This window comes from Paramormyrops kingsleyae, chromosome 19 (genome assembly GCF_048594095.1).
Source record: "Paramormyrops kingsleyae isolate MSU_618 chromosome 19, PKINGS_0.4, whole genome shotgun sequence".
In the NCBI taxonomy this organism is placed as follows: domain Eukaryota; kingdom Metazoa; phylum Chordata; class Actinopteri; order Osteoglossiformes; family Mormyridae; genus Paramormyrops; species Paramormyrops kingsleyae.
Genome location: NC_132815.1, coordinates 8,433,499 through 8,454,947, shown reverse-complemented (window position 1 = coordinate 8,454,947; position 21,449 = coordinate 8,433,499). Strand labels below are relative to the sequence as shown.

General features: G+C 43.5%; 1 protein-coding gene across 3 annotated transcripts; it reads left to right on the top strand.

Annotated features, from left to right (window-relative positions):
- Window positions 1–685: 685 nt before the first annotated feature.
- Window positions 686–19,218, top strand: LOC111834252 (uncharacterized). 3 transcript variants are annotated; one of them, XM_072702477.1, is made up of 7 exons: window positions 686–881; window positions 2,556–3,263; window positions 3,780–3,975; window positions 4,421–4,624; window positions 5,734–5,796; window positions 6,228–6,404; window positions 18,309–19,218. In XM_072702477.1, the coding sequence occupies exons 2-7, from the start codon at window positions 3,204–3,206 to the stop codon at window positions 18,506–18,508; spliced, it is 900 nt and encodes a 299-aa protein (XP_072558578.1). In that variant the 5' UTR covers window positions 686–881; window positions 2,556–3,203; the 3' UTR covers window positions 18,509–19,218. The 3 variants fall into 3 exon arrangements, 2 of the variants coding, with proteins under 2 accessions (XP_072558578.1, XP_072558579.1); XM_072702478.1 differs by lacking the exon at window positions 2,556–3,263; XR_011984030.1 differs by lacking the exons at window positions 686–881; window positions 2,556–3,263; window positions 3,780–3,975; ... (1 more) ...; window positions 5,734–5,796; window positions 6,228–6,404 and adding exons at window positions 16,016–16,081; window positions 16,517–16,693 and having other exon boundaries at window positions 18,309–18,430.
- Window positions 19,219–21,449: the final 2,231 nt, after the last annotated feature.

Here is a 21,449-nt window from a genome sequence, read left to right as displayed (position 1 = left end):
ACAACATACCTTACACATTCATACATACATTGTCGTCAAACTGTATAAACCTATATTCAAGATTCAAGATTCAAGATTCTTTATTTGTCACATGTAGTTATAGCTGGTACAACATACAGTGAAATGTGTTTTCCTGGCTGAACTCCGACTGTGCTAGACGTAGGATAAGTATATAAGTACTAAATAGATAAATAGATCCTCTAATAAAAAAACAATAAGTAAAATAATTTTCAAATAAATAAATAAATAAATAAGTTCTTATTTCTATTTAGCCTACAGTTTGGTATCCCGAACTGTCTGCCTGAGGATATCTATAAAAAGTAAACATGCATATGCCTTGATGTCCTCCAGATGTTTCAAGACTAAATGGGTGATGCTACTGATTGCATCATCTGGGCTTCTCCCTTATCGGTAAGCAAACTTCCAAATCATCTACTGTATTACCTCTGCTTTTAACAAAGATACCATGTATTTCTCAAAACATTTTATTACAATTGAAGTCAATGCTACAGGCCTTATAATCATTATTCTCCTTAGGGTACGATTTCTCTGGAACTGGAAATGTATCTGACGTCCAGATAACACAAAGCCAATGGCCATCCTCGGGTTACCTCGGGTATGCTGGGTGGGGGATCCCCTGGTGGGCTGCTGTCGATCATATTTCTCTGTCATATTAAATGAACGTAGCGATGAACTAACCTGCGCCTGAGTAAAAGTTACTTTGTCTGACACGTGACTTGCGTACATTAAAGACCTTTCATCTACCGTTTGAATTTCACTTTCGGTTATACAGCGAAATATGGGCGATATGAAAAACATCTTATTTGAAGCATAAGGAAACATTGCGTCGAGAGAAAAGGCAAATAATAGTGAACATTCCGGTAAGCAGCGCCCGTCATAAATGACTTAGACCTGTTCAAAAACATTATTACGATGTTGCAAATTGAAAGTGCAGACATAAGAAATTACCGTAAAAACACATTGGCTTAATCCTTAAAAATCAACTATCGTTAAAAAAACTTAAATGCCAATAAATTGTAATAACATAACCATCCGTCCAGTAATAAATCATGTGATACCAGTGTACAATAAATAGTATATGATAAATTGTATGAAAAGACGACTTAATCTACATTCTCCCAAACTAGCTGTATAGACATCCTTTGAAACTGGGTAATAATATCACAGAAAACATGCAACCATCTAGAATATGTTCCAAAACTAATTTATTTTGTCACGACAATTTTAAGAACTTATAAAAACATATGACCCTGCGTTCACTTTCGGTTTAACTGGTGATTACGCAGATCCCGTTTATACATCAAGTTCTTTTCTGCAGAAACTGCGCACATAATTGGTAAGTGTCGCGGTACATGATATGTTGTCTGTTTGTACGGGCATATCATAACCATCCGTCCAACTATAGCCGTCCATTTTCAATGCCCGCTTGTGCTTTGCATATGTAACATTATAAACAGACTGGATTTACGAACACGCAGATAAACACAACATACTATGATATTATCATCAAAGTCATAGCATTGTTACAGTAGTACCACTATGGTAAAACCATTGTTATTTGGCTACGTATAAACCATAATATCACCTGTACTACATATTACAATGTTTCTTGAGTTAAAATACAATGGTAATCCGTTAAGTTTTTTGTACTGTACCCTGGTAATAACACGTTTTTAAATTTGCTACATTATGGTAATATATACTGTACTTGTTTCAAAGGTATTTTACGTGATGTTCATCATAGTATTGTAATGATACAGCAGTGAAAATAGGCATCATAATTACATTAAATGTACCATGAATGAAATGTATCTGTTTTGGCTCAATGAAGAAAACACTTTAATAACTTAATAGTTTAATAGTCACCTGCATCAAACCAATTAACCACTTACCAATGTTTTTCAAAAACTGAAAGAAACTTGCTTTTATTATTAAAATACATGTTCAAAAACTAGAAATAAAATTGTTCACATTATAAATTGTTTTTATCTGATATGGCAAAAATAAAATGCAACAAAATAATTGCTGATTTCTGCAAGTTTCATAGGTGAAATTCCCAGATGTCATCACCAAATCCAGTACAGCTGAAATGATAGCAGTCCAGTGCTTACAATGCAGTTACTTTTTTGTAAGGGAACTATATTATATGTTACAGTTTGCAACCAAAATATGCATGTCAGAGTCCCCTGTAACGGGCTGGCATCCAGTTCATTGAGATTCCTGCTTTGCCCTCATTCTTCCTGGGGTATCTCTTGTTGAAGACATCATAGTAGATGGCTGTTGGATGAAATATGTGACGACAATGCAATTCTTATCAAAGTGAACTGCTATTAGGTCAGAGCTACAGACATGTCTTGAAGTGCAGACAATGTTTTTTCAGTGGTATCTCCTTATAATCCCAATATTTTCACAGTAATGAAGATCTTAATGATCTTTTGACAGGTGTAATTAATTATCAAGTTCAAAGATTGGTCTCATTTTGTTTTTAAAAGTAAAATACATTTAAGTTCACCTGAATACCTACACCTGAGCAGCTCTAGGTGGCAGCAGAGAGTAGAAAGGGAGCAGCAGCCATCTTGTGAACACAATGTTCTGAAATCTGCAAGTATCTTTTTCAAACTTCCCAGGATTATTGTACAGGACAGTGGTTCTCAAACTGTGGGGCACAAGATGATTTTTTGAATATTCCACAATAAAGTTGATATTGTTTGTTCATCATCAGCCCCCCTGCTTGGCAAATTTTATCAGTAGCCAGTCGGTGAAATGCATCATGGGGAATTCTGCAAAATTTATTGTAGGGGAACGTAATTAAAGTTGGGTGTCAGAGAGCAGGGACTGAGTGATGATCCATGCGGAGGCTTATAGACCAAAGGGCTTTATTTAGAAATGAAACACAAACTACACACAAAACCAAAAGGACCACTGGGACAAAACCAAAGGCAGGTACGGCAGGAAGGATACCAGGCTAGGAATAACACTTAGGGAAACACTGGGGTATGTACAACATTAACTGGGGTCTAAAACACAGATAACACTAACAAACTATAAGCATGTACATAACACTAACAATGGCTGACTGAGAACCAAGGCAAGGGTAGGTACTTATATACATGGATGATGAGGCTGAATAAGTTAGAGGGGCAAGTAATGAACCACTTAACGAGCAGATTAGGGCTAAGAATATGGAGGAAGACAGGATGACCAGCGACATGTGCAGGCCGAAAGGGAACATGATGGACACGGTAGGGACAGATCACCACATTGGCTTAATATGCCTTTTTTTGATAGGTGGGGAAAGTGTGTAGGGTAGGCTTGGGCAGTACTACAGTAATATTTTCATTTTATTGCAGTATTTCTGTTTGGCAAAATTTATCATGGCGGAATTTAATTGTATCACTCAGTCCTAATCAGTGGTGGCACAGGAAAGAACAGGTGCAGATCCGGTGAACCTTATTACATTAAGACAAGGTACACAAAGCTGAGCTTTTAAATTAGTAAAGATGTTTTGGAGAGGTGGGGAGAGTATATAGGTTAGGGTTAGGCAGTTTTACGGTAATACTTTAATTCTAGTGTGGAATATTCATTCTAGGGGGTGAACCCCCCATGGACAGTAGGATGACATGCAGAATGAGATACCCCAAAGGCTACTGTAGGGGGGCTGTATAAAAGTAGGGCAAAACTGACATGAAACCTTCAACACAGAGAAGTTACTCACTTACTGTGGCATCTTTCTCTCCTGTGATTATCTTGCTCCTGAGGTCCCACAGTTCAAGGTCCTTTGCACTCAGTCAGACATGGAGCAGCAGTTCATGGTTACCCAGGATGTCAATATGCCAAACATCACCAATGACAGCGAGCTTAACAGGGAGGGCACTGGGCCAGCTGGTGAGGAGAGTGAATCTTATCAAGAAATGACTGAACCAGCAATGGAACTTATCCCAGGCTCATCTGGAGGTAAAGGGCGTCTTGGGGCTTGAGTGAACTCTACATGGATACAGACAGTGATCTCTATAGCCAGTGGACAGTCGTCCATGAGCACAATGTAAATCAAGATGCGTTTTCCAAGTAACATGATCATAACTACTGATTGTCATAATACATATTAGCTGTAGAAGGTGACACTGTAGTATGGAGGAAATGCAGAATTTAATTTTTGTAATGTAAAAAACTCAAAGAGCTGGGGTAAAAATCTCAGTTCTGCAAACAAACTGGTTTGTGGCCATATAAGTAACAGTTATATTTGGAACAACTGAAATTTAATTCATGAAATGAAGCATAAGTTTCTTCAGTAAGAATTATGTGTACCACAGGACAGAATCACACACAAAACAAATAAACCCTGCAACACCGTCAGATTATTATGCATGTTCTTACCCTGGTTTCATCCTCTTGTGTGAAGATCTTCCTCTTAAGATCCAGCAGATCCTTTGCACTGAGCTGGATATGGAGCAGGAACCAATGGCTACCCAGAATGCCAGTATGCCAAATATTGCCAGTGACAGTGAGCATTTCAAGGAGGGCAATAAGTCAGCTGGTGAGGAGAGCGAAGCTGATGGGTTTGTGCTTGTACCACGAATGGGACATTTCACTGGCCCCACTGAAGGTAAAGGGTGTCTTGGGGCCTCATTGAACTCTACATGCACACAGACACTGGGCACTGCAGCCAGAAGGCAGGTGGCTATGAGCACAACGTGTACAAAGACGGGATCTTAACTAATAACTAAAATTTGTTGCAATATTTTACAGAAACGTTAAAGATTTCTTTCCCTGGAGTATTCTCACACTTGAACCCAAACCCTAATAGGGTGAATAACTCCTCTTTGGGTGAGCTGTTCAGTGCTTCTAAGGTTTAACATATACTCTCTGAAATTATTCATTTTCTATCAAAACTCTACAATAGTATACTTTTCCTATCAGGCATGGGTTGAAACAGCAGGGCTATTTGTTGCACTTCAGCATTATTGCTGGAAATAGTGAGACCACTTCTTTCTGTCCACTGATCTGCTGCCAGAAGGTTAATGTGATCAGTCTATTTCACTGAGAAGATAGAAGATAAAAGAGAGAGAAAATAAAATGTAGTTTCTACCATAGTGTGGCCACCACTAGTCCAGATGGAGAATGTTCTACCACATAGGTGGATGAGTGATACACAGTGGATGTCACACCCCGTTCGTGCCGATCCTCCTGTGCCACGCCCCCCTCGTTAACCTCATGTGGATTCCCAGTGTTTAACAGCTGTTTCGAGTTGTCTTTATTAGTTCGGTGTATTTAAGTCCACATGAGAGTTTGTTTCCCTGGTTCTGTCATTGTAGCGTCATGCAGTGTTTGGATGTTATTCCCCTTTGTTCACATATTAAACCCTTTTATTTCACCCCACTCCTGATCTCCTTCGCCCGTTTCCCTGGTCCATGTGCCACGAGTCATGACAGTGGAATATATCGAAAAGCCAAAGTTAGCGTTATTTATCCTCAAAGTTGTCTGGCTAAGAAAGGAATCCAGGTTTGTGAAACAAGCCCCAGTTTTCATATTGGAAGTTACAACACAGTGTAAACAAAGATGGCCCCTCCCTTCTTGCCATGGAAAATAAGGTGAATACATTTACTCGCAAAACATGCTAGTGTGACCACCTTATTCTCCATTGCTTCCAGTGTGATTGTGTAAACTAATTGTTACCTTAACTGCAACTTATTCAAGATGGTGAATATTTTACAGGAACTTCATTTTTGTCTAAGACTGGACGATTCTTCTCAAAGCCAAACTGGAATATCTCTTCAGGTCAGCTTTTCAGTACTTCTCAACTTTGAAATCTACTGTCCATAATGATTAACCGTCAGTCAAACCCTGTACACTATGACTGACTCAAGGCAAATATTTTGCAGAAACTTTAATGTTTCCTTTCTCACGCTTGAACCCAAACCATAATAAGCTGAATAGCTCCTCTTTGGGTGAGCTGTTCAGTGCTTCTAAGGTTTAAGATATACTCTCTGAAATTATTCACTTTCTATCAAAACTCAACAACAGCATAATGTTCCTATCTTTTCCATCTAAATTATAGATTGAGCCATAATGTTAAAATCGTGATAGTCTGAGATGGTTAACATTCTACCACATAGATGACACACAGAAGAAATCTCATACAGTTTTCATTTAGGCTTCCTGTTCACAACAATTATAACTCATATTTAAATTCCATCTCTCTTCCATAGTTAAAGTCCACATGCTGGTTGCTGGAGAAACTTTCCAGACCCATGAAACCTTCATACAAAAGCTGAAGCTGCAGATAGAGCCCTGCAGTGCAGAGAGCAGCAACGTCATCCTGGTCTTCTGTCCTGTTGTTTCTTGCATTGGGACAAACATGGAGGCAGCAATGGCCAGAGTTACAGGTGAGACAGGATTCAGTCTCTGCTGTATGTCACCTTTGTCCTGAAATCCAAGAGGCTACAGCAAACAGGTGTTATGTAGTTCATCTCCTCACAGAGGAAGTTGTGATTTATTTAACAGAAGCTACCCATGAGAAGTTGTCCTGCTTTGTAGGATGAGCAAACCATCTATATGTGCCAAGCCCGTTTTCCAATGAACCTGTCACTGCCAAGGCTGTCCAAGTCTGACAAATTTTTTTGTTTCCTTCTGTCCAACCATTTTCTATACCTGCACATCTAATGCTGGTTGCGGGGGTCTGGAGCCTATCGTGGAAGCTGCGGGCACAAGGCAGGGAATAACCATGGAGGGGGTGCCAACCCATCTCAGGGCGCACGTGCACACAGACACACACACACTCACATACACACACGTTTGTATTCCTATTTTTGTGGGGACTCTCCATTCATTTCTATGGAAAAAACCCTAATCCAACAATGACAACCTTTACCCCTACCCAGCCCTAACCTTAACCATAAGTAACCAAACAAAATACAAGACTTTTAGCATTTTTACTTTTTGATTGCATTCACAGATCTTAGTGAAAACTGAAAAAAATTACCTCACTAGTCACGTTTTTCAGCATTGGCTATACTTTCTTTTGGTCCTCACAAGTATAGCAAAACATACACATTTACAATTTTTGGTTTATCACAGATTATTTTGTTTTGGTTGACAGATAATCTGGTAGATACAATTAATCAGTAAAAATTATTACTTTTTAAATAAGATTTTCACAAAATATTACCTACTGTAACAGAATGAATCGATGGGGCGGTACAGTGACGCAGTGGGTCACACTGTTGCCCTTCGCCTCTTGGTTCGATGCGCTCCAGCTGTAAATGTAGAGTTTGCATGTTGCATGTGGAGTTTGCATGTTCTCCCCGTGTCATCGAAGGGTTCCCTCCAGGTTCTCTGGTTTCCCCCCACAGTCCAAATGCATGTTAAGGTAAATTGGAGCTGCCAAATTGTCCATAGGTGTGTGAATGGTGTGTGTATACGTGCCCTGTGATGGGTTGTTGCCCCATCCTGGGTTATTCCCAGCCTTGCACCTGTAGTTTCCAGGATAGGCTGCCAACCACCACGACCCTGCACAGGACAAGTGGGTAAAGAAATTGGATAGATGGATGAATGGATCCATTCATCCGTCCATCCATCCATCTCTTCCACTCATCTGGTTCTGGGTCCAGGCAGCTATCTTTTGTTTTACTGTGGTTGTGATTCACCCAGTAAAATTTGTCACTGTTTTGCAATGCAAAGTATTTCTGCAACACTGCACATGCAGTATTTATATCATTATTTGTTTCTTACCAAGTGTATAACAAACACACAGGTCAGCCTGGACTGTGTAATAAATATGTGTAATACATTTCCTTACTTCAAAGGACCTTGGCGTTTATAACTTTTCCATCCATCCTTCCATAACAATTTGTGCACTACAGGTTAATACTGAGCCAAGAGCCAATCCTAGGAAGCAAACCTCACAGCTTTTCACCTTATTTAAGATGTAAAACCCATGAGGGGAAGCAGCAGCATCTATCAGTGCCCACAGTAACCTGTTTGGTTTCTCTCTTCCACAGAAGACAAACCTGTCATTCTGGTGTTCATGCACCACTGTCACAGCCCCAGTCACATGACCGACATCACAGTGCAACCATCCAGGAGCAACATAGTGCAAGTCGTCCACTGCGCCTACCATGAATATACAGGGCTGCTGGAATGCCAGGAAAATAAGCAGGCAGTCAAAGCAGTGAGATCAGCACTACTGAGGTACAAGTGAAGAAACACATCCTCTGCAGGGGAAGCGACTATTAACACAAATACTGTGCACACATCCAGGATATTGATCAGTTTAATCAAGCAAACCCTGTGATTATTCTGCTGTCGAGTTGAACTGTGTCTGCAGAAACTCCCACCACATATGAAAGATATAAAAAGCAGAAATTAAAGATATGTGAGATATAAAAACACTATTAGAAAAGTAGCAAATTACAAATTTCACATGTCAGCAGTATTTTTCTGGAGAAAATCTAACAAGGACACTGTTGTGTATGTGACTGAAACATTAAATAGAAAAACTGAATGGAGGTAACATTATTTTGGCATTTATATACATAATATATACACTTATATACAGTATGTATCTATATGTTTATTTGTATACTGTGTATAACATGCCCCCAAGGGTGCCATAAAGGGGGGGGGGGTTATAATGATTACAAGGGCCCCTGGGCAACAGGTGTCATAAAAATTCTGGAACATAATTAGATCAGTATGATATCTTGTCATTGGACCCACAGTCTTTGTCAGCACCACTGCATGCCCCTATATGTTGATCTAGCTAGCTGTAAATTTTAAAGATCAAAAAGAATGTCAGGAGATGTGTATGTAATAAAATACTGGTACATAATGTATTTCAATGCACATTTTTGCAGACTCTGCAGGAATGTTGATGTTCAAGCTGAGGTCCCTCTCACCCAGTCAGAGATTGAGCAGCAGCCAATGGCAGCTCAGAATGCCAACAGGCCAATCATGACCAATGAGGTACCAAGGACGGGTACCAAGCCAATGACAGAGGAGAGGGAATCTGATCAGAGGACGATTGTACCAGCAATGGGACATTCCACTGGCCCTTATGGAGGTAAAGGGTGACTTGGGGCCTGAGTGAACTGTACATAAATGAAGACACTGGCCTCTCCAGCCAGTGCACAGGTGGCTATGAGCACAATGTGTACAGAGATCGACATTCCAGGTAACGGTGTCATTATCCCCTGTATTCACCTTATTTCACCATGCACCCTTTCAAGAGTTTGTTTCTCTCACCTTTGTGTTTGAACTTCATGGCCTGGGTCACGAAACTCAGGGTAAGAAGTTTCTGCTTAACAAAACCAAACAAATGCAATCTGAGAAATTTGTTATCACAACGCCGACTATCACTAATTTATGTTAAGCCAGGATTTCTTGAAGCAGCCAAGGTTACTTCCTTAGCATATGTGCTTAAACCCGTGCTGTGTGCAACAATCAGCTGATCAGATAAGCATGGATCATAACAGGGCTACGTATTTCAAAGCGGTGGAACAGAGAATTATTTTGGTAAAATACTGTAGGAAGAACTGAGAAGTAGAATACATGCAAACAGCAAAAAAACCGAACCATGCAGAAAGTAGACAAAAGTGCAACACATGGTGCAGAATTAGGAAAGAAGGGGGGAAGAGAAAAAAAAATATATTTATATACAGTGGTGTGAAAAACTATTTGCCCCCTTCCTGATTTCTTATTCTTTTGCATGTGTGTCACACAAAATGTTTCTGATCATGATTACCTATTAGTCAAAGATAACACAAGTAAACACAGAATGCAGTTCTTAAATGAAGGTTTTTATTATTCAGGGAGAAAAAATATCCAAACCTACATGGCCCTGTGTGAAAAAGTAACCTAATAACTGGTTGGGCCACCCTTAGCAGCAATAACTGCAATCAAGCGTTTGCGATAACTTGCAACGAGTCTTCTACAGCGCTCTGGAGGAATTTTGGCCCACTCATCTTTGCAGAATTGTTGTAATTCAGCTTTATTTGAGGGTTTTCTAGCATGAACCGCCTTTTTAAGGTCATGCCACAGCATCTCAATAGGATTCAGGTCAGGACTTTGACTAGGCCACTCCTAGTCTTCATTTTGTTTTTCTTCAGCCATTCAGAGGTGGATTTGCTGGTGTGTTTTGGGTCATTGTCCTGCTGCAGCACCCAAGATCGCTTCAGCTTGAGTTGACGAACAGATGGCTGAACATTCTCCTTCAGGATTTTTTGGTAGACAGTAGAATTCATGGTTCCATCTATCACAGCAAGCCTTCCAGGTCCTGAAGCAGCAAAACAACCCCAGACCATCACACTACCACCACCATATTTTACTGTTGGTATGATGTTCTTTTTCTGAAATGCTGTGTTACTTTTACGCCAGATGCAACGGGACACGTGCCTTCCAAAAAGTTCAACTTTTGTCTCATCAGTCCACAAGGTATTTTCCCAAAAGTCTTGGCAATCATTGAGATGTTTTTTAGCAAAATTGCGACGAGCCTTAATGATCTTTTTGCTTAACAGTGGTTTGAGTCTTGGAAATCTGCCATGCAGGCAATTTTTGCCCAGTCTCTTTCTTATGGTGGAGTCGTGAACACTGACCTTAATTGAGGCAAGTGAGGCCTGCAGTTCTTTAGATGTTGTCCTGGGGTCTTTTGTGACCTCTCGGATGAGTTGTCTCTGCGCTCTTGGGGTAATTTTGGTCGGCCGGCCACTCCTGGGAAGGTTCACCACTGTTCCATGTTTTTGCCATTTGTGGATGATGGCTCTCACTGTGGTTCGCTGGAGTCCCAAAGCTTTAGAAATGGCTTTATAACCTTTTCCAGACCGATAGATCTCAATTACTTTTGTTCTCATTTGTTCCTGAATTTCTTTGGATCTTGGCATGATGTCTAGCTTTTGAGGTGCTTTTGGTCTACTTCTCTGTGTCCTATTTAAGTGATTTCTTGATTGAAACAGGTGTGGCAGTAATCAGGCCTGGGGGTGGCTACAGAAATTGAACTCAGGTGTGATAAACCACAGTTAAGTTATTTCTTAACATTAATTACTTAATTAATACTTAATTAATTACTTTTTCACACAGGGCCATGTAGGTTTGGATATTTTTTCTCCTTGAATAATAAAAACCTTCATTTAAGAACTGCATTTTGTGTTTACTTGTGTTATCTTTGACTAATAGGTAACGGTTTTTGATGACACCACTGTATATATATTATATATATAAATCCACACAGCACACCAAAGCAAAGCATCTAACATTCTAACACAATGACCACTGAGGCAGGAACTTAAATACAAACAGAAAACCGGGGAGAACAAGGGACAGGTGTAACTCATAATCAATTAATCAATGAAAGGGAACAGTTTATTTTTAGTACAGAACAGTATTGCAAGGTTAAACGGACAGTACAGTTATAATTAACTACAGAAAAGTATTGCGAGAGAACTCAAAACGATTTCAATGAAATATTTTCTCACTCAGACCTCTTAGGGATTCCATATACCGCAGCTGATCTGTAGAAAAAAAATCACAAATATATCACTATCCTCAAATATGTATTTTTAAATTTATGTTGTATAAAATCATATCCACAAAAATAGTGATTTGTATACCTGAAAAGGGTTTTGCACATTTCATCCATCCATCCATCCATTAACTTCCGCTTATCCGAGGTCGGGTCGTGGTGGCAGCAGTCTCAGCAGGGAAACCCAGACTTCCCTCTCCCTCTCCCCAGCTCCTCTGGGGGAATCCCGAGGCGTTCCCAGGCCAACCGAGAGACATAGTCCCTCCAGCATGTCCTGGGTCTTCCCTGGGGCCTCCTCCCAGTGGGACATGCCCGGAACACCTCACCAGGGAGGTGTCCAGGAGGCATCCTAAGCAGATGCCCGAGCCACCTCATCTGGCTCCTCTGAATGCGGAGGAGCAGCGGCTCTACTCTGAGTCCCTCCCGAATGACCGAGCTCCTCACCCTATCTCTAAGGGAGAGCCCAGCCACCCTGCGTAGAAAACTCATTTCGGCCGCTTGCACTCGCGATCTCGTTGTTTCGGTCACTACCCACAGCTCGTGACCATAGGTGAGGGTAGGAACGTAGATCGACTGGTAAATCGAGAGCTTTGCCTTTTGGCTCAGCTCCTTCTTTACCACGACAGACCGATGTAGCGCCCGCATCACTGCTGACGCCACACCGATCCGCCTGTCGATCTCCCGTTCCATCCTTCCCTCACTCGTGAACAAGACCCCAAGATACTTAAACTCTTCCACTTCCTCCCTGACCCGGAGAGAGCACTCCACCCTTTTCCGGCTAAGGACCATGGTCTCGGATTTGGAGGTGCTGATTTTCATTCCAGCCGCTTCACACTCGGCTGCGAACTGCTCCAGTGAGAGCCGAAGGTCACGGTCTGATGAGGCCAACAGAACCACATCATCTGCAAAAAGCAGAGACCTAATCCTGAGGTTACCAAACCAGACACCCTCAACGCCCTGGCTGCGCCTAGAAATTCTGTCCATAAAAGTTATGAACAGAATTGGTGATAAAGGACAGCCCTGGTGGAGTCCAACCCTCACCGGGAACGAGTCTGACTTACTGCCGGCAATGCGGACCAAGCTCTGACACCGGTTGTACAGGGACTGAACAGCCCTTATAAGGGAGCCCGGCACCCCAGACTCCCGGAGCACTCCCCACAGGACTCCCCGAGGGACGCGGTCAAATGCCTTCTCCAAGTCCACAAAGCACATGTAGACTGGTAGGGCAAACTCCCACGCACCCTCAAGGATCCTGCCGAGAGTATAGAGCTGGTCCACTGTTCCACGGCCAGGGCGAAAACCACACTGCTCCTCCTGAATCCGAGGTTCGACTATCCGACGGACCCTCCTCTCCAGCACCCCCGAATAGACCTTACCAGGGAGGCTGAGGAGTGTGATCCCCCTATAGTTGGAACACACCCTCCGGTCCCCCTTCTTGAAGAGGGGGACCACCACCCCGGTCTGCCAATCCAGAGGCACCACCCCCGATGTCCACGCGATGCCGCAGATGCGTGTCAACCAAGGCAGCCCTGCAACATCCAGAGCCTTAAGGAACTCCAGGCGGATCTCATCCACCCCCGGGGCCCGGCCACCGAGGAGCTTTTTAACCACCTCAGCGACCTCTGCCCCAGAGATAGGCGAGTCCATCCCCAAGTCCCCAGACTCTGCTTCCTCATTGGAAGGCGTGTCGGTGGGATTGAGGAGGTCTTCGAAGTATTCCTTCCACCGACCCACAACATCCCGAGCTGAGGTCAGCAGTGCACCATCCCCACCGTAAACAGTGTTGATGCTGCACCGCTTTCCCGCCCTGAGATGCCGGATGGTGGACCAGAATCTCCTCGAAGCCGTCCAGAAGTCGTTCTCCATGGCCTCGCCAAACTCCTCCCATACCCGAGTTTTTGCCTCAGCGACCGCCGAAGCCACGTTCCGCGTGGCCCGCCGGTACTCATCAGCTGCTTCCGGAGTCCCACAGGCTAAAAAGGCCCAATAGGACTCCTTCTTCAGCTTGATGGCATCCCTCACTGCCGGGTTTGGGGATTGCCGCCACGACAAGCACCGATCACCTTATGGCCACAGCTCTGGTCAGCCGCCTCAACAATGGAGGCGTGGAACATGGTCCATTCGGACTCGATGTCCCCTGCCTCCCCCGAGACATGGGCGAAGTTCTGCCGGAGGTAGGAGTTGAAACTCCCCCTGACAGGGGATTCCGCCAGACGTTCCCAGCAGACCCGCACTATACGCTTGGGTCTACCAGGTCTGACCGGCTTCCTCCCCCACCAGCGGAGCCAACCCATCACCAGGTGGTGATCGGTTGACAGCTCCGCCCCTCTCCTCACCCGAGTGTCCAATACATGCGGCCGCAAGTCCGATGACACGACCACAAAGTCAATCATCGAACTGCGGCCTAGGGTGTCCTGGTGCCAAGTGCACATATGGACACCCTTATGCTTGAACATGGTGTTCATTATGGACAATCCGTGACGGGCACAGAAGTCCAATAATAAAACACTACTCGGGTTCAGATCGGGGGGGCTGTTCCTCCCAATCACGCCCCTCCAGGTCTCACTGTCATAGCCCACGTGAGCATTGAAGTCCCCCAGCAGAACAAGAGAGTCCCCGGGAGGAGCGCTCTCCAACACCCCTTCCAAGGACTCCAAAAAGGGTGGGTATTCTGAACTGCCGTTTGGCGCATAAGCGCAAACAACAGTCAGGACCCGTCCCCCTACCCGAAGTCGAAGGGAGGCTACCCTCTCGTCCACCGCGGTAAACCCCAATGTACAGGCGCCCAGCCAGGGGGCAATAAGTATGCCCACCCCAGCTCGGCGCCTCTCCCCGTGAGCAACTCCAGAGTGGAAGAGGGTCCAACCCCCTTCGAGGAGACTGGTTCCAGAGCCCAGGCCATGCGTCGAGGTGAGCCCGACTACATCTAGTCGGAACTTCACAGCCTCGTGCACCAGCTCAGGCTCCTTCCCCACCAGAGAGGTGACATTCCATGTCCCTAAAGCTAGTTTCTGCAGCCGAGGATCGGATTGCCAAGGTCCCCGCCTTCGGCCACTGCCCAACTCACACTGCACCCGACCCCTATGGCCCCTCCTACAGGTGGTGAGCCCATTGGAGGGGGGGCCCACGTGCCTTGTTCGGGCTGTGCCCGACCAGGCCCCATGGGTGCAGGCCTGGCCACCAGGTGCTCCCCATCGAGCCCCACCCCCAGGCCTGGCTCCAGGGGGGGGCCCCGGTGACCTGCGTCCGGACAAGGGAAATCGTGGATCCATGTTATAACTCATCATAAGGGGTCTTGTGAGCTGCACTTCGTCTGGTTCCTCACCCAGGACCTGTTTGCTTTGGGTGACCCTACCAGGGGCATAAAGCCCCGGGCAACTTAGCTCCTGGGATCATTGGAACACGTAAACCCCTCCACCATGATAAGGTGTCGGCTCCAGGAGAGGTGCACATTTATGTATCATTTCTCGTCTATTTGTGGATCATGTTACATTTGTGACATTGGTCCTTTTATTTGCAGAATTTTATCTAAATTCCTACTGCAGCTGATCTGTAGAAAAAAAATCCATAAATATGAGGTGCAGTCATGATATATATTGTTATCGGGATATGAGATGGCTTATATACAGTACAGTAAAACTTTACCACAGTAACAGAATTTTGAGAGTTTGGGGAAGCCTATTTGTCACAAGAGCTAATGTACCAACTTCTCTTTGATTGGTTCCCCACTAAGGTGTCCTGTTATATAGAATTTTAGGATGAGGCGCAGGCATATGGAATGGAGATTTCCACATAGTTCATAGCTGTTCAGAGTTATACAGAGTTAATAGCTACCTATTAGCCAATCAGAAAATAACATTTGTTGTTTCCGGTTAAATTCCAAAACAAGTTACATGTGATCTCGCTGCAAACACATTATTACATAGATGCACGCACACATAGAGTGCAGACAAGGTGGAACTGGAAGAGCAAGATCCGATGAATGCAATAGGTAGGGCTCTCAAGTCTCATGCATTGACTGTGAGACACACGCTCCACCCCTAACAGATGTAATCTCACTCTAAACTTTTGATGAAATTTAAGAGCCCTGGTTCAAGCACTGTTTGAGATCTGTGTTCTTAAAACATAACCTGCTCTGGAGCAGGTTTGGCATGTTAGCATGAGTCAGCGTGGTGATTTGTCTTGCTAAGAAGAGAACCAACGTTGTGATATTGAAAAGCCAAAGTTAGCGCTATTTATCCTCAAAGTTGTCTGGCTAAGAAAGGAATCCAGGTTCGTGATACAAGCCCCAGTTTTCATATTGGAAGTTACAACACAGTGTAAACAAAGATGGCCCCTCCCTTCTTGCCATGGAAAATAAGGTGAATACATTTACTCGCAAAACATGCTAGTGTGACCACCTTATTCTCCATTGCTTCCAGTGTGATTGTGTAAACTAATTGTTACCCTTACTGCAACTTATTCAAGATGGTGAATATTTTACAGGAACTTCATTTTTGTCTAAGACTGGACGATTCTTCTCAAAGTCAAACTGGAATATCTCTTCAGGTCAGCTTTTCAGTACTTCTCAACTTTGAAATCTACTGTCCATAATGATTAACCGTCAGTCAAATCCTGTACACTATGACTGACTCAAGATGTCAAATATTTTACAGATTCTGTAAAGTCTTCTATCTCACGCTTGAACCCAAACCCTAATAGGGTGAATAACTCCTCTTTGGGTGAGCTGTTCAGTGCTTCTAAGGTTTAACATATACTCTCTGAAATTATTCACTTTCTATCAAAACCCAACAATAGTATAATTTTCCTGTCTCCATCCATCTAAATTGTAGATTGAGCCATAATGTTAAAATTGTGATAATCTGAGATGGTTAACATTCTACGACATAGATGGCACACAGAAGAAATCTCATACAGTTTTCATTTAGGCTTCCTGTTCACAACAATTATAACTCATTTTTAAATTCCATCTCTCTTCCCCAGTTAAAGTCCACATGCTGGTTGCTGGAGAAACTTTCCAGGCCCATGAAACCTTCATACAAAAGCTGAAGCTGCAGATAGAGCAACACAGTACAGAGAGCAGCAACATCATCCTGGTCTTCTGTCCTGTTGTTTCTCAGATTGGGACAGACATGGATGCAGCAATGGCCAGAGTTACAGGTGAGACAGGATTCAGTCACTGTTACACATCATCTTTGCCCTGAAATCCAAAATAGTCATAACACACAGATATTATGTGGTTCCTCTCTTCACAGAGGATGTTGTGATTTATTTAACAGAAGCTGTCCTTTTACAAGTTGTCCTGTGAAAGTTAACTCAGATCAACAATTCATCCACATCTGCCAAATTTCTCCAATTAGCTTAATAGTCTCTCAAGGCTGCCACATTTAGAGATTTTTGGTTTCTCATAGATAATTTTGTTTTGACTTCCAGGCTAATTTGGTAAGTTAAGAAAATTTAACAAGTGAAAACTTTTTTTTTTTTAAATAATAAGACCCAATGTTATGTTCGAGTCAAACTTAGACTTTTTAAGGTTTTTGATTAAATCCAAAATGGCGGGCACATAAATTTGGTCTACGTGATCAATTAAGATATCACCAGACATAATATCCACTTTTATAAGGTCAACACATCAAAAGATATTACATATTTTTGCTTATTGCAGCGCCCCCAGTGGTCAAATGACACAAACATTTTGCACATTCTCAGGCTGTGGTCTTGAGTCCACAGTTTGGTGTCAAGACATCAAAGCATTGCTGAGAGATGCCCTCACTTTCTTAATGGTGGCTTTGCTGCCAATTTCGTTTGGCGGTGACGGATGAACAGTTTCAAAAGTCAAATACTAAGCTGATAACTTTTGTGAGGCTTGGTCCAAAAATCATCTGTGCTAAATTTGTTGATGATTGGACAAAATGTAAAACCATCTGTGGATGATACCAACCAAATTTTGTATCGATATGACCAACACCCTTGAACTAAAGGTAGGTCTTTTGAAAAATTCGATATGAGGGAAAATCCAACATACCAGACTTTAACACCACGGTGCATTCAAATTGAGATGACCCAAGGATAAAGGGGAAAAAAGATCATAACCCAAGGACAAACAGTTCAAAAGTCATCATCAGAAATGTACCTTAACATTTGGCCTGTTGGTGGCACTGCAGAGATGCAGAGATTGACCCCAAAATTGATGCCTGAATACTTTGGACTGGCCTCTATCAATTTTATCTTTGTGCTCAGTGTACGAGTGTGGAAAGTGAGTGGATGTTCAGTACAGCTGTGAATATTCTGGATGAGAACAGGAATAGACTTTCTCCAAAAAATGCAGAGATGCTTCCATTTTTTTATTCTTTGTTTCTCTGAAAAAGAATAGGCCCTGTCACCAATAGCCAAATTTTGACCCTTTTTTGTGGTGATAAGTGGCTACTGTCTTTTTGTTAAATATGGAAAACATTTACTATAACTGATTTTGAGATTCATTCTTAAAGCAAGATTGAATTGTGTTATCTTATATTTTTGGTGATCAGTGATCAGTTTCAGCCAATTCTGATTCCATTCATCGCCAATTGATGATCAGCCCAAAAACCCTGATCTCTGATTTAACCTGAATCATCATCATTTCTTTGCATTCTCTTCTTTCTCCACACCATCAACGACTGAGCATTTCTCCCCATTTTTTTTCCTCGCCTAATTTAGGATGTGTGACAAATCGCAGTGGGCAGTAACAGGATCAATCAGGTCACATGCTAACCTGTTTGGTTTCTCATTTCCACAGAAGACAAACCTGTCATCCTGGTGTTCATGCACCACTGTCACAACCCCAGTCACATGACCAACATCACAGTGCAACCGACCAGGAGCAACATAGTGCGAGTCGTTCACTGTGCCTTCCATGAAATGAAAGGGCTGCTGCAATGCCAGGAAAATGAGCAGGCGGTCGCTGATGTGCAAGTGATGCTGATGAAACACAAATGAAGAAATAGACATACCACAGGGAAGGATGGATTTACACTGCAAAATAATATATACAAATAATTTTAATAATTAATCAATTATCCAGAGTTTGTATTTGTCCTTTATAATTGCATGGCAGATTGCTCACCCATCTGAAGTGCTGGCTTACTGAGTAATAATCATTGGCAGCAGACATGGTAAAGAGATTTAAAGAACTAGTCTTGGGGACCAGTGGAGATCACTAGAGTGACACCATAGACTGAGGTATCTAATCTGAACTGCCTTACTGACCAGTACTGGTAGATAAAGGAAAATGCAAAAATGGAGCCTGTTGAAGTCACCTTATAATAGTGTATCTGTTAAGCAAGTATGCACACTGTATGAGGCTGTGCTTATCCTGGTGTAGTGTTTAACTGTGCATGCAGCGCTGGGAGACACCCACCACGGCTGCATGCAGAGCTGGGAGACACCCACCATGGCTGCATGCAGAGCTGGGAGACACCCACCATGGCTGCATGCAACTGGGAGACACCCACCATGGCTGCATGCAACTGGGAGACACCCACCATGACTGCATACATCATACACACCCACACAAACACATAGAGCCATACACTTAATAATCATGTAGCAAGTGATTCATTTTGCAGTTCATTTATTACTGTCAAAATCAAATTATTTTAACCCTTGTGTGTTATGAAACAGGGAAAGTTAATAAAGGTATTTAAATAGTAACACTGTTAGAGTGGAAAATGTATTACTTTTATCATATTAAGTATGTGCGTTAGCATTATGTAATATATATGTATCAGCCCCTGCGTCTAGTGACAGGGCAGAACAAAGTGGTCCCTAGACGCCGAGGGATGAGAGAACAGGAACTATAACTCTGGGTGGGGAATAGGCTTGTCAACATGGCCAAGGAGGCCTACCCTGGGTTGTGTAGCGTTTCCTGATAAACCTTTGTCTGTAAAGGTACTAGCAGTATTAACAGTTTAAACTACGCCCCATGTAAGCCCCTCCCGCCAAGTATAAATAAAGAAGCCAAGGGACTGCCCGGTGTGACACTGAACTGAGGCGCAGATACTGTCTGTTGCATCTAAGTGAGTGGGCACCCTTGCGCAAGTAAAAGATAAGAAGTGTGCTGTCTCTTTAAGTCCTGAGTCCCAGAAGTGCATGTGTGGAGTGGCAAGCGACAGCGCTTCCTCCACATAGGTGAGGGTGAGAGGGGGTCAAAGCTACGGCGCTTTCCTCCCCTCCCAACATAAAACTTGGTCCTTCGAGCCGGATCCGAGAGGAAACCAGAAGACGCCGACCAGTCCGCCGACGAACAACACCGAAAACTGTCGACAGTCTCACTCTAGAGAGTGTGTGAAAGACCTGTGACGTGAATTCGTCTACAGGCCGGTGGTTAGGACCGTTCCCGGCGGCTGGGGCGACGTCTGATGGGCCTCCGGACAAGAACTAGAAGCACTTCGCGAAAGGATCAGGTGAGAAGCACGACGCTGCAGTGTGAATGAGAACAGACGTGTATTAAGAGACTAGTAGAAGGTCTGCACGTCTGGCCTGGGTGCAACAACATACTGGTGACCAAGGGAGAAAGGACGGGTTTCATCCCTGAAAACTGATACCGCCGTCTCCATTGGAGACAGTAGAAGGCCGTGTCAGTGTCCTCCTGAGGTCTCATGCCAGGGACTTGCACCTAGGGGTTGTTGTTTTTTGTAGAAAAATGGGACAGAGTCAGAGCAAAGTAGAATTGGCGGGAGATGAGAAATTTATGGAAGCATACAAAGTAGGAGCAGGAGTTGTGAGTAATCGGAAATGGCAGAAAAGATATAAATTTCCTGGAAATCTGAATACAGGGGACATTTTAAAACTGCAGACCGAGTTAAAATTAGATATATTGGCCTGTTGCCGTTCAGAGAAAGATAAAATACAGAAAAAGAGAGAATACATGCTGTCTGAAGCGTGGTTAGAGCAAAGCAAACTCCGAGATAAAGCGAGGAAGGAGAAACAGAAAAATAAAAAAGAGAAGTTACAAGCAGCATTGGTTAAAATAGATGAGGAGACATCGCCCACTGCTCCCCCGCATGTGCCCGCGGCTGCGCCACTAGGGCCACAGCCACCACCCTATCATAATCAAAACGAGCCTGCACCTTTGCAAGCGGCTCAGGGAGCGGAGGGAGAGAGACCAAGGTTACATGGAACCAGGGCGACAGATCCACAACTGAAAAAACGCATAAACCCTGAAAGTCAGAGAGTTCAGTGGCATGCAATAGAAGCAGATGAGGAAGATGAGCTTCTCGCCCCGATGGTGGAAGTGGCTAATCCAAGAATAGCCCCGGGTGAAGATGGCTTAGCCCCACCAGCCACCATATTAGTTTACCGCCCATGGACAGCAGAGGATAGGGCAGCCGCCCTGAAAGGCATCCCTGCCGTAGAGGACGGTGTGCCTGAGTTCTGGACAGCTATGACGGAACTACAGGCTAGCTTTCACCTTAATGGGAGAGAATTATTCCGCTGTTTTAGACAGGTCCTAAGTCACAAATGGGGACGGGTAGCTGGTGACTTTACGGGTCACGGAGTGAGAAACCAGCCCCTAGCACATGACTCCCTAGATTTACAGCAGGCTCTAAACCAGTTGAGAGTAAGGTTAGAGGCCACATTCACAAGACGAGCTGACTATGGGAAAATAGCGCAGTGTAAACAGAAAGAAGGAGAGGAGCCAGAGGACTTCCTGGACAGATTACGGCCTATGTTCAGGACGAACTCAGGAATTCCTCATGCGGAGGATGAGAACGGGGTATATCAGCAACAATTAAAAAGAGCCTTCCTAACTGGGTTGCGACCAGAATTGAAGCGATACATTGATAAACACTGGGTGCACCAGAATACAGGAACTGTGCAACAAGCAATAGAATATGCACAACACGCTCAAAAAGCCCAGAAGACAAAACCAGAAACT